At 34.8% G+C, this 14292-nt stretch overlaps 1 protein-coding gene across 1 annotated transcript in view; it reads left to right on the top strand.

Moving 5' to 3' along the window:
• GAS2 (growth arrest specific 2) overlaps nucleotides 1-14292 on the top strand; it is an 80757-nt gene that overhangs the window by 29497 nt on the left and 36968 nt on the right. The window contains exon 5 of the mRNA XM_049639889.1: nucleotides 921-1028. Within this exon, the coding sequence (XP_049495846.1) occupies nucleotides 921-1028 (108 nt within the window). The remainder of the gene's footprint in view (nucleotides 1-920; nucleotides 1029-14292) is intronic.

Below are 14292 nucleotides of genomic sequence, written 5' to 3'. Positions count from 1 at the left end.
TTCGTGAATTCGAGCCCCGAATTGGACTCTGTGCAGACAGCTCAGAGTCTGAAGCCTGCTTCACATTGTGTGTCTTCCTCTCTGTCTGCCCCTCCCCTGCTCATGCTCTGTCTCTCTCTCTCAAAAATAAACATTAAAAAAAAATTTTTTTTAAATCATGGACTATCCATTATCGTCTAAGAGCCACAACTGTTTATAAGTGTTGTGTGCATATCACTTAGATTATGTATTTTTTAAAGAGTAGCGAGATAGAGAAAATAGAGATGGACTCCGATATTCAGACATGAATTCTATAATGTGTAAATTGTAAGATACTGCCACACAAATAGGTTTTGGTAGGTGAGGTTTACTGAGGTGGAGTGAATTTCTGGGTGACTCTGGGTGAAATAGAGACAACTTCCTAAAGGAAATCTTAGAGTTCAAAATAATATGAAACAATGGGTTCATTTTTTAAAAATAATAATTTAATTCTCATTTATTTTTAAAATGGTAAAATTAATATCATCACAATTATAGTAAGGAAATTTTACTCTGTTAGCATACATTCTGTTCTAGCTTTCAATCTATTTATCTTGGCAACCGGATGTACACTATCTTTTTAATTCTCCCCAGTGAGAACCTTACTCATTATTCCTCGACTGCCAAGGGATTTGCTCATCATTATCCTCCAGCATCATTATTATTGTCATCATCCAACTTATGCCTTAGTGCAGTTATTTGGCCTTCAGAAAATGCCTTCAGGGCCTGACTTTTACATAGTTAGGGTGTAATGTGATATTTCTGTGCTCATATCATGTCCATAGTTTAATATAGAACAAATTTGAAAACATTAATGGTCCAGGGCCTTTGAACCCATGGAACAAATCAATCTAAATGGAACCTGATTAAGGAAAATGAACTTGCTTGCTTTTCTCTTTCAGGTGAAGCGAATTTCTGAAGATCCTCCTTGCAAATGCCCGAACAAATTCTGTGTGGAGAGGCTCTCCCAAGGAAGATACCGAGTGGGAGAAAAGATCCTCTTCATTAGGGTAAAGTTTTACTTTTTACTTGGTATCTTGTCCTTTATGAGAATATTCAGGGCTTGAGTTGGTGGTTATAGGGGAAATATGACCTGTAACTAAGCGAGAACTTCCCTTACGGTGTTTACAGCTGGATTTGAAGATACCAGGTATGAACATGTTTTTAAATGTATTATACATAATTACTACTGAGGGCTAAATAAATAGAACTATCTTTCTCTTTTTACATAGATACAAACACACACACCAAACAGATCATAGAGATCGAGTAGAATGAGAAAAAGAAAAATCAAATTCCTTTTCTGTTTACACATTTAGTTTCAAAGGAACTAACCCCCACCACCACCACTATCCACCGACCTCTGCCTCCCATCCCCATGGGAAACAGAAATAGTGTTCTGTCCTAGTCTTCCATATTCCAAGTTTAGGACATGATCATCCTATTGGTTCTGGTAACTTTCAAATGATTTGAACATGATTTGGGTTCAGAAGTTTGGGTAATGAACCAGAGCGAGAAGAATGAAAGCTCATTCCAATGGCATGGTTAAATAGTGACCGCCATTTCTCACTTAGTGTTCTGGGTTAGAATAAAGAAATGTGGATGTGTGCCAATGAATGTTCTGGTGGTCTCTGTCCGTTTTACAATCATTTACAATCATTAATGTCCATTTTACTAATGAAAAATCTGACTAGATACCACAGGAGGTTTTAGGCTGTTACTAGGGGCTCAAAGTAACATTTCATGCCTTTCACTTGATCTGTTTTGTTAATAATCAAAATCATTTAATCTCAAAATAAAGATTGTGACTTTTCCTAAGACCAAGATTCTTCTTTTCAAAAACGAGAAGACGAAAATACAGTACTGACATATACCTAGAAATCTGCAATTCATAAGTATTTTTCCACCATATTTTTTAGTCATTTCCTAAAGAACAGAGGTTATGATTCAGAGGAACTGTATTCTCTCATTTGAATAAGTTGAAGTATCTTGCTTGTTATTCTGTTTTGTAGAGCAGAATGAGTGTGTACATCAAGTACCATCAATGAAAATTCCTAACAATACTCAAAGTCAGTGATGACCCAGTAGCAATTTTGTCACTGTAAAGTTTTCTTAATTTCAACTTTTGACTGAAAATTATTCATGTGAGAATTTTTTAAGACTCTACAGCATATAATTAGAAGAAAAGTTTAATCATAATTAGTCCTCAAAAATAATGTCAATCATTTTGTATTTTAATCTAATTTTAGAACCATGTTATTGATTTTTTAAAAAACTTCCAGCTAATAATTGCTATTTTGCTTTGTAATGGCAATGAAAAAAAAATATAATGATATGTGACCATTAAAGGTTTGAGAACAAATCTGCAAGAATGTCCTCGCTCAGATAGACAGTTGCCTTAGTAATTGCTTATTGTTCTCTAATTCCTTATTACAAAGATTACATACATGTTTATTTTTACCAAGCTGCCTTCTTTTGCTCTTGCTTTAGTACATTAAAAAATAAGGATTTAGCAAATGTGTTTACATTTGACTAGGTTGATCTTTCTCAATTGAAACTCATGCTTCTTGAGAACATTAGGCCTTAGTGCCTGGAATCAAAACATAGGGCTTCATTTGTTTAGAAATGTTAACAAACACATGATCAGTAAATTAGATGCTTTTCCCTATAATGTAACCCAATATCTTTAGACAAAAATATATATCACATATGTCTATTTCTGTCTGGTCTTCCATATTGAGTCAGTGGTCTGAGAATTTAATACCCATGTTTATAAATAACCTGAATTTATATCATATTGGACAGATAAAGTATTTTTTGATGCTCTGTTTTTGTGTTCAGAAAATGGTTTCCTTTCAAGTGAAATCTTTTCATGGCTTGTTTCTAGAGGTATTGAGATTTGCTTTACTGAAAACAGTTGCCTCCAAGTCCTGAGTGATAGTGTTTGAATTTAATGTCAGTTAACAAAGCAGAACATATCGCACACATTCAGTTTCATGCTTTTGATGTTCCAAGCGCACTAAGAGGGTTAACTGGAATATGGTCATTCCCTGACTGGCCCCGCAAGTTAGGGCATCACTCAGCTATGACAAGTGCTGTAGAACAGTGTTATAATGACCCGTAGTCCTCCCCTTTCTCTTTTGGCAACGTCCACAGGTAATTTATACTGTTTTTTTTTTTTTTACAACAGGTTTCACTTTAAAATTGGTCCATTTTTTTTTCAAATCCTTTTAAAAGGAAACTTACTATCATTGCATAAATTGGAAACTAAAACTGTTTGCCAAAAAAGGAAATTATATTAATACGTATTCGTTGAAATTCTTATCCCTCAGCTTGCTAGGAGTCTATTCTCCACCCCACCCCCACCATGGAGTAAGTTGATTTTAAAAACACCCCTCTCCTTGTCTCTGCTTTCCCTTTACCTCCCATTCTGTTGCGTCTAGGAGCTGAAATTTCATATGAAGACTATATTCACCTTTCATTATATGCTGTCTCCCTATTTCTTCTTTTACACTGAATTGACGAGCTAAAAAAGTCTCATTGATGTGTATGCACTTTGGCTAATACTTTTTGATTTGTGGCGCAGACCATATTTAATTGATTGTCATTTTGCACTCATTTATTGTAAGGAGCTGACAGTTACTACTCAAAAATACCTAGGGTATTGGTTTTCAAATGATCAATTGGTTGTTGCTGCTAACATCTTAACTTTAAGTTGCTCTGAACACCAGGATTAAGTACTAAGTGCCTAGAGTCAAAATCTCAAACACACTAGGGGGAATTACCTCCCTGTCCCTGAATTGCAGTTCTGTGGTTTTTATTTTTGCACTTTTAACATGGGCATATTTTAAACTTTGCCGTATCTCTTTTGAGGCTGCAAGGTATGGTCATATTTACTACATTATAAGTCAGTACATTTATGCATATTATTATGTAACATGTACAAACAGTGAAATATACATGGTATATTATCATTTATCCCCTAGTGTTCTGTCCATCCTGAGAGCAGCAGTATTTTCATATGGCCATAGTGAACTTGTCCATCCAAAGAGCAATTTAGAGTCATTTAGGTCTGTTAAGACTGTTGACTTAGCATTTACTTAAAGGTAATACAATTGCCAAAACACGGACTTTCTACCCCTTAGAAAGTCATAAATACAAGATTCTCTGAATTAGTCTGTACCTCGTACATTTACTCTTGATCTACGCTTCTCAACATAAGCCAGAGTTAACAAGTTCATTGCTAACTGATTCCAAGGTTTGTTGACAACACCCAATCACCTTACCTACGTATGGTTTTATGATTATTATGTATATGAACGCAACTTCTCCTTATACATTCAAAAAGATATAATAAGAAAAAATCAGAATGAAAAATACAAGAATGTTTGCAAATTTAGAGAGAAAGAGCCCAGAAGACATTTTTGGCAGATGTTGTCTTTGCTAAGCATATGTCTTATCTGTGAGTTTCTAGAAAGCAAGGTATGAATAACTACTTTGCATATCTGGCTATGCATGTGTACTTATGTACACACATCTGTATGCTTATGTGGGCTTGTTTGTTTATACACATATATATCTTCATTTAAGGTTGAGAGACTAATTTCTACCCAAATATAAAGAATGTCTGAGATTTTTGACTGTGTCTTTTAGGCAAGCATGCAAGTAGTCCCCTGACAAAGTCACGATGCTCTTATTTCTAAATGTAAAAACAATTTCTTGAAGCCAGATTTTTGCCTTACATCTTCCAGTGGGTGACATTGTTTTTGAACTATCTGGTGGACAAGCAAGCTAAGTGCTTTCTCACCTCCGAGGTATTTCAGTTATGTTTCATTGACTTGAAATTGGACAATGATGCCAAAAAGCTCCTTGTTGACTTCTGTGGTGGCAGATGTTTGGATATTACCATTTGGCCATGCTATGTATCTCTGGAATATAAATACACGGATCTGAGGCCTAAAGTTGTGATTTTGAGGATGAGAAACATGCACATTTTCCAGTGTTTTCGTTCATTCAGTTACTTGGTTTCTACACAGGCTTCCAGTATCAAGAAGTCAGGTGCCAATATAAATCTGTATAAGCTTGTAGGAAGGGTTTTCCGAAATATTTCTTAGATGCCATGAAAATGTACTATTCAATTTGTCAGTCCCAATTCAATGATGATAATATTCTATATAAATGATAGTAACTTTTAAAGTGATCTCCCTGCGGGGTGCATGGTTGACTCAGTCAGTAGAGCATGCAACTCTTGATCTTGGAGTCATGAGTTCAAGCCCCATGTTGAGCATAGAGCTTGCTTTTTTAAAAAAAAGAGACTACACTAAAAAAAAAAAAAAAAAAAAAAAAAAGTGATGTCCCAGATAAGCAGCATTGGCATCATCTAGAAAGTTGGTGGAATCGCAAATTCTTGGGCCTCACCTGGGGTGGCAGCTAGCCATCTGTTTTAACAAGCCCTCTGGGTAATTCTGATGTGTGCTGAAACTTGAAACCTCTAATCTAAAGGAAAGAAACCACTACGTGAAGGAAGAGATTTGTTGTACAACAACACAATTAGAAATAAATTGCATGTCTGATGATGGAAAAATATAACCATTCAGATACTAGAAATGATCATTTTGGAAACTTTTGTGTATCATTGTGGGGAAATACTGAAGATACAATGTTAAGTAGAAAAAAAATCCAGATTTTGAAACCGTACTCACATATAAAATATCTCTCTGAAATACTTATATATTATATAAATATTTCTATATTATATACATAATATAGAAATTATATATAATTCTGATTAAGACTTGAAGAGAAGAGAAATAATTCAAAAGTTTTTAATTGTTGAGGGCATAGAATTATGAGTGAGCTTCTTTGTTGTTGTTCTGCATTTATTTCCGATGATGACATTAAAAATATGAACTCTTTAGAAGAAGAAAAATCAGCAACCTGATACCGTTGCAAATTTGAGAATAACTAAAGAGACTTGTAAAAGGCATCAGGTTAATTAGCTGACTGCTCGTTTTTCTGGTCACTGGCTAAGCTTCCCATCTTCTGAAAAAGGGTACAGAGGTTTATTGGAATTGTGGTGTTATTTAGATGAGGGAGGACTTCACATTTTGCTGTATACTTGCAGCATATTGTTTCCTTGGATGAAGCTCTCACCTTTTATTCATTTCCTTTTCTGTTTTATATCTCCATTTGGAAAACCGGCTCAGATTGTTTTGGGTTAGCACTAGCAAACATGCAAACATCTGAATAATGTCCCTTCTCGTTGCAGATGCCATCAGTGAGCCATACACTCAGTTTTCTCTCTCTTAGTCATTAAAGCTTTAATCATTTGATACCCCTTTCCTTTTAAGGCTCAACTTTCAGTGACATGCAAATGGTCCAATATGATAAACTGATCTCTGCCAATGCATGAAATAGGCATAAATGGCTCTAATGAGTAGAACATCCCTGGGGTAAGATCTTTACACCACATAGTTGCTCTAATGTCCTGGTTGTAGGAATCTCTGGCAATAAATACAAGCCAGCGGAATCACGTGTTGTGAGGTAGTTGACTTTTTTTGTGTGTGCTACTTGATTTGGGCACTAATATGCTGAATAGTCTTTTACTTAATTACACTTTGTCACTACTCTTAACATCGTACTTTAGCATTGTTCAAAGAGTGTTCCAAGGAAAAACAGCTCCAGAAGATGTTCAAAGATATTATTTGTAAAGAACAGTTATCACGCTAAAGAGTTTAAACAGGACTCCTTTTATTGAACTGACTCTATTGGCCTCTGTCTGCGCACATGGTAGATCTCATTTTAACCTCTCCTCCTGATGGAACATACTGTTGCCATTCTTACTTTACAGATGAGGAAACTGAAACATGGAGGTTGAATAACTTCTCAAACTGATAAGCTCATGAGAGATAAAAGTGGCATTCACAGGCCTAACTCCCAAATTTACACTCTTTACCACAAAGCAATACTAATTTTTTTTTTATCTGAGATTATCTGGGATTTCTCCAAGGGTTGAATATACTCATATGATCTATTAATTCCTACAGTGAGATGTACTATTTAGCATTTTCTAAAATGTATCCCACCATGGAAAGTTTCTCTCTCCAGCCCTTCCCCTCCCGCCCTGCCCCCCGCATTCCCCCCCACCCCACCCCACCCCCACTCCCAGCATCTCATCATCCTGGGATAGGAGGTCATGAAAACATACTTCGGGGAAGACATTATCAACTGAAGCAAATTAAGAAAAATAATTTGTAACATAGAATTCTATTGAAATGAAAGTTTTCTACCATTTGCCAGAGTTGCAACCCATATATATTGAAGTACTGCTAAGAAATACTGAATTTATGCTCATTTTTGCTTTCAAGTTCCATTTGGAAATTATGACATAAGGAATGACGGAAAATCTTTAAAGGAAAGAGGGCTAAAATGTAACAAGTATCATTTATAGCAGCCATTTCAGCAGGTGCCTTGTATATATTGCCTCACTAGATTCTCTCCATCTCACAGCTGGTTTTGAAATTGCTTTTATCTTTTTGTTACAGATGAAAATACAAAGTCTTAGGGAGTTTAAAGTCTCAAGTAGGTAGTATGATAAACAATTTGAAGTCCCAGCTCCCAAACGCATAATACTACACTCCTCTCGAAGCTGTCTCCCTAGGGCATGTCCATCAAATACAAGTATGCTATTCCACAAGGCTGGTCCTCTAAAAAGGACCTGCAGCTTTTTATAATATATTTAAGGCTCAACCACGTAGTAGTGTATTCCTTATATCATCTTTACTTTAAAAATATTTGGATTGAAAAGGTCATTACAGTTGCATAATCAGTAGTGCCTACTGTATAGAAAGGGATATAATGTGTTTGACTGTATTATGATAGTGATAAAAATTATAATAATATTTATTAGGATTAGGTGTTTACTTGTATGCCAGATGCTGTTCTAAATGCTTTATATAGCCTATCTTGTTGATTAGGCAAAACAAAGTAGAACTCTATGTATTACAAAATATATTTTCTGCACCGTTATCTTTTTGATAGAAGTCAGAATTTAATTCTTCTGTATTGCCAGTAGGGTGTTGTTGAATCTTCTTGCTAATTGTAGATATTTTTAAAGTAGATTAATATCATTTCAAGACATTTTTATACCAGACCTTCACAGCTGGGTAAAATCGTATGAGGTTCCATGCTAACACTCTAATGGGTCAAGGTATTTTTCCCCCACATTTTAAGAAATGGGACTGCTTAAGGAGCCTAAAGAAAAGACAATGAATAATTTAATTGGAAGTCAGCAAAGGAATTTGAAATCTTAGGGAGTTACCTTCTTAATACTACTTTTGAATTAAATCATCTCAGATCAATGGAAAGGTCAAACACCTTGTTATTGATTCTTTGTAATTTCTTATTTACCATAAAAATTCTTCAGGTTTATACCTGTGTGATAAAGATCAATTCACTGTAACAAACCAAGCAAGAGAGGCACAAGAGCTCTGTTACTATAGCAACCCAACCTGGCAGTATCTTCTGGGACTAGCTCTAAGGGAAGGTCCAATGATAGCGAGGGATATTAGTTTCTTTTCTGCTCTTATGACACATATTGATTTACTGTGAGTAAAAAGTAGCATGGTTCCAATTGCATACCTTTCCTGGTAATGAAAAATGGGCTGTTGTGTAAAAATGCAAAGGAGTTTTAAACAACTGGCAGGGAAAATAAAACTTTCATTTATCTTAGTGGAAACATTGCACAAACAGCCATTACTCAGCAGCTGAATGTTAAAAATTCATGTTTTGAGTAACATGAATATAAACCCTTCATCTCATTTAGCAATTTATGGGAGCAGTGGTTATGATTTCAAAACTATCTAATGGCTTATATTCACTTCTATGAAAAAATATGGCCATTTTTGCCTCTGATAGATGTAAAATCTCAGACAGCATTCATAGTGCTCTAATCCATGGTGAGAGAAACATGGCTGTTATTAGAACGTGAATGTTTTAAAATTGGATCCCTTTCTTTGCCCAACTGCCTCAAAACTGAATGCTAATTCAGGAAAAGCAAGCAATGGCATTAAAAATGTATCCAAACACTTTAATTTCAGATTTTAAATTATTTTTTATAATAGTTTTGCTCCATTAAAAACACTTTCATTTGTTTGTAACTTATTCATGTTCAGTGAGGCTGGGCTAATAACATGGATATAATTTACAATTTGGTAATACATCTCTCAAAGGACTTTGCAAATGTTAATAAGTCCTCTTCACCTTTTTTTTTTTTTTTTTTCTGAGAAAGGCATAGATCTTGGATGAATGCAAAATAGTGATTAACCATTGCTGTAAAATTGTAGCTGATGAAGTACTATCTTTCCGGTAGATTCATCTCTTGAGTCTGAAAACCTTTAACCAGGGAGAAACTGAAAGTTGACTTTGTCCAAGATTGTACCCACTACTACACCTGACACGACTTTTGAAAGCAAGGGAAAAATGCAGTTTGATATCTCTTAAAAGAATGGAAAGATCAGCTAATATATCAGGACAGTTCTTTATGTTCTTATTGGAGAATTCACTTCGTCTTCCATTGAATTGTTAACAAATGTATCAAGTGTGAAGAACAATGAATAATTGAAAACTCAAAACCAAACATCCCTTTTCCCTGAGAATTTGTCACTATTGACCACTTAGCGTTGAGAAGATTTTCAAGAATTGTATCTATTTTCAGCTGACCTGAGAAGCATTTTTATCCATCTCTAACTGGATTAGCAGGATTTACCTACCATATTGTACAATACATGTCTGACTCTATTTCACCTTCAATCATTTTCTTTTGCCATTGCACTGGATCTAAATAAATGGATGATTTTTTTTTTCAATAGCCACAAATCAAAATTATTTAACTTACAGAAGCATTGGGAAATTAAATGGCTTCACTGAAGAAAAGCACAGGTCCTATGATCTGCATTTCCAATTTCTGCATTGCTACAACCTTCCTGCCATTAAGATAAATTTGCATGTGTGTGTGCATATCTTATATAGTAATATGTGTGTGTATGTGTGTATGTGTGTATATACGCATACATGTATGTATATGTATATGTAATGAAAAGGTACAATATTAGAGTAAAATTAGTTCAATGATTGGGCATTTCAGTTGTTAAAAAATTCTCAAGTTGATTAATCTGTGCCTAAAATCTCTAGTCAAGGATTTTGTCAAAAAAAAAAAAAAAAAAAACTTCTATTATGTCTGTATTTCTTTACATATACTATATAACACTTGCCAGATGTTTTTGTGTGTCAGATGCTTTTCTAAGAACTTCCTTGGATTCTTTTATTTAGCCCTCACAACTGTTTGAGATAGGCACTGTTATTATCTCTGCTTTAAAAGTAAGGAAACCAAACATTAGTGAGTTAATTACTTGCCAAAAGTCATAAAGCTAGAAGAGTCAACCCTCTTTGAAATCAACATATCCGATTTCAGGGATAGGGTTTTAACTATACATTATTCATTCTATTTCAGACCGTCTAGTCTTTTGGCAGGTCATGTTGTGAGTCTTACTGTTCAACCTTTCAGCATCCGTAAAGAAGTGATCCATACTTAAAGTGTAGCTCCTAATTTGCCTAGGCCTTTGTTGGTTCTGACAAATGGAATTGAACGGCTAATCCCTGTTGGAGTGTCAGACAAGAAGAGTACCCAGGAAACAAAGAATCTTGTAAAACAATAGCACTCCCCACCCCCATAAAAAAAAAAAATCAGAAAAACCAGCCAGAATGGCATTCACAGTGTTCAATATATTCATTGATTTTTCTTTTCAATATATTGACCAGATTTGAAAAGTCTTCCAGAGGTAAAAGTTTACTCTGGAATCTAAGGAATATTTTCAAGCTACTATAATTACAGTTACTATAATTACCTATTTCCAATTTGCTTTTGTGCAGTTAAGATTAAATCTCTTTAATCTGATTATATATGAAAGGATTTTCTGTACATGCTATGGTTACAGTAGGGAGGTGACATTGTCTTTTAGACCTTTTTATACTTTTATGAAAGGGTCTAAATTAGACTTAGGACAAAATGCAACCTGAACGCTTTTGGCATAGCAATTGATGCTTTTGAAAGCAAGTTCCCTAAAAATGGATGTCAAGTAATTTTAAATAACATTTTTTTCTTAACTGTTTTTCTGCTGGTACTTCATGGTGGTAAAGTATATCTTAGTTTTATCTGATTTGTAAAATACATTCACTTATACATGAACTCATTTTATTTTCATTACTACTCTGTGAGAAAAAGCAGTGTGATTGTTAATTTACACATTTTACTGATGAAAAAACTGCAGATAATAGAGATTTAACAACTTTCCCAAGGTAATCCAACTAGCAAGTGCTTGATCTAAGTTTAAATCATATTATGGTTTTTTATATATTAAATTCCACGTATTTTAAGTTTCACACAATAAAATTTCCCTTTGAAGGTTTTTGTTTTTTTGTTTTTTTACCTTAACATAAATGAAAACCCTTAGTTGTTCACTGTGTTTTTGATTAAGGATCATTGGCCTTGCTTGCAAAGTAGATATTTCACAGTAATGAGATTGTAAAGTTTACAAGATTTTTATCTTCCTTCCATTTGTCATCATCCCAACAAGAACATTTCTGGGTTTATATGTCCTATGCTGATATAAATGTGAGTCACTTTTAGCGATTAAAATATCAGTGATTTATTTTGCAAAAGGGAAAGAAACAATTATGCACAACGTGTCATGTTCTTGAATTATTGATGAGTCTTCTAGAAGCCAAAGAGCAAACCAGTGAAATATCTGTCATTGTAAATTGTACATAATTAGGGGTACCTGGCTGGCTTGGTGAGTAGAGCATGCAACTCTTAACCTCATGGTTGTGAGTTCAAGCCCCACTTTGGGCGTGGAGCCTACCTAAAAGTAAATAAATAAATAAATAAATAAATATCATAATTATCCCACGGGCTCAAGTTGCATAAACAGATTGTAGCAAGATTCATGAAGAAACACACTTTGCAAATGTGGCCATCCTGAGTTTGTATGAATGTAGTCAAAATGGTGGAAGTTCTATCATTACAGCATTGATTATAGCAATTTAGGACTTGTTTATTAAAATCAGTTGGTTAAGTGTCTGCATGACTTGGTCAGTTTAGACTTTGCCTTGCATTTCCCTCTAATACTTGGCATTTTGAATTTCAGTTCCTCAGTAAAAACATGGACTCTCAGTCCTGGACCCAGTAAGTGCCACCATCACCTAACTGCCCAGCCTTTCGTTGCAAGAGCCTTACTGATTCACATCAAATTTTAGTTCACTAGAATGGTGTGTTCAAAATTTTATTAGTATTAACATTTTCATTTGAAGCTGGGTTGTGTGTTGTTTCAGAGTATATTCTGCCAATTCCTGCCATCTTGTTAGAAGCATACTAAGATCTTAAGGAAATCTTTGCGTAGATTTTGGGAGGAACAAGGCATAACTAATCATATTTGATTTCATGTTAGCCTTAGGATATATACTCAAATTGCTTTATAATAAAAATCATGATGTTACAAAAAAAATCCCAATCCCAGTGAGTTATTTGGTGACATTCTCCCTGTTTCCCTAAAAGGAACACCAGAAAAAAATCATTACATTAGTCTTCTAGTTGTAGCTTTCTTTTCACATTGTCATTTCTTAGACACATTCACTTCACTACACTCACACATTGTTCTAACGTTCTTGGCTATTATAAAGAAATGCCTTGTTTTTACCCCAGAGTTTTTCTAATCTACTATGTGTTACAGACAAATTTGAAGGGCCTGGAAATTCCATGGGAAAAAAAGATTATAATTTCTTGAGCTATCACCATGTAAAGGGCTTTTTATCCTTTTGTTTTTAAACCAACCCATCCCAATGTTTGACTCTTCATTTTCCCTTGGTTAACAGTCTCTTTGACTCTGAACATTCCATTTGTCATCTTTTTCTTGAAATCCAGCCTCATAGAATATGTGGGGCAGAGATAATTAAATTGTCTGAAGCCTCATTTGAAGGCAAGTAAAGGGCAGGGCTGGTTTCAAATCTGTCTTCTAACCTTGGCATTAGGCATAAAGTCTCCAAGGGTCACATTCTCAAACAGCAATATCCAAATAGTAACAGATTCATTTGTCATCATCTACCAGTGTGTTAGTCATTATAATGTTATCCAGTCTGGGATTTTTAAAAAAATAATCATGGTGTTTTGAAGTCCTGGGTTAATAGAAAAATTATGGGAGCTCATATGGCACAGAGAACATTAGGAGTATTGTTAAAATCTCATTCCCTGCCCATCTGATAGGACTAAGGCTAAGGTGGGTTTCAACCTTGCACAAAGAGGCACTTTGGACCACAAAGTATATGTCACCAAATTCCTCTCCCATCATGATGTCTACAAAATACCTTTCTACCTCCTCTATTTCCCTAACTATCTGCAGCCAACATGACAAAGAACCAGAAGTGTTTTCAGAGGCAAAGAGAGGAATGTCTCTCATAATGAACCTTGAGAATCTTATCTATCTCCTGTATTTACTCAGTATCTTACAACAAAAAGGAAATTTCCATCGAGCACTGAAAGAATTCCAGAGAAACCTGGATTTCAAGTGACACCTTGGCACCAAAGATTGAATAGGATCTTTCTTCATATACTGCATTCATATATCTGATGGATAACACTTTGACATATATCAACTTGAGGAAAGATAAGGATGGAATATTCTTAGCATGAGAGTTTCCTCTTTGACTAAAAAAAAAAAAAAAAAAAAAAAAAAAAATTACAGCCATGATGGTATCTAATCATGGGAAAGGAAAGAAATGTTTCCTAAGAATGACTTTACTTTGGAACTCTGATGCTTAGGCAGAGAATCTGGGACACATCCTTCAGTTCTGATTAAGAACTTAACAATAGATCTCTTTTCCAATAATCTAGGTGTCTCCTTGTGAGTATGTGACAATTGTGAGATTAGGATTCTGCATACATTTTAACTTACAACAGAAGGAAATGGTGGAGTATCTTGTGTGTCACACAACTTTCTGAGGGTGAATATAATGGTAGGACCTTGAGTAAAGAGCAAAGGGCTAAAATGAATGAGCAGAATAGGCATCAGCAAAGTTAGAACAAGATGGCAGGATTTCCCCCTAAAACAGGAAATGTCATACAGAAAATAAACACTTTGTTTAACTTAACAATTTTCTCCAGGATTTCATTAGACATTCTCTAGAGTGTGGTTTGTTTTTCTTGTGGAATTGAGACACAGAATG

This window comes from Panthera uncia, chromosome D1, assembly GCF_023721935.1.
Source record: "Panthera uncia isolate 11264 chromosome D1, Puncia_PCG_1.0, whole genome shotgun sequence".
In the NCBI taxonomy this organism is placed as follows: domain Eukaryota; kingdom Metazoa; phylum Chordata; class Mammalia; order Carnivora; family Felidae; genus Panthera; species Panthera uncia.
This window is presented reverse-complemented; position numbering and strand designations above follow the sequence as displayed.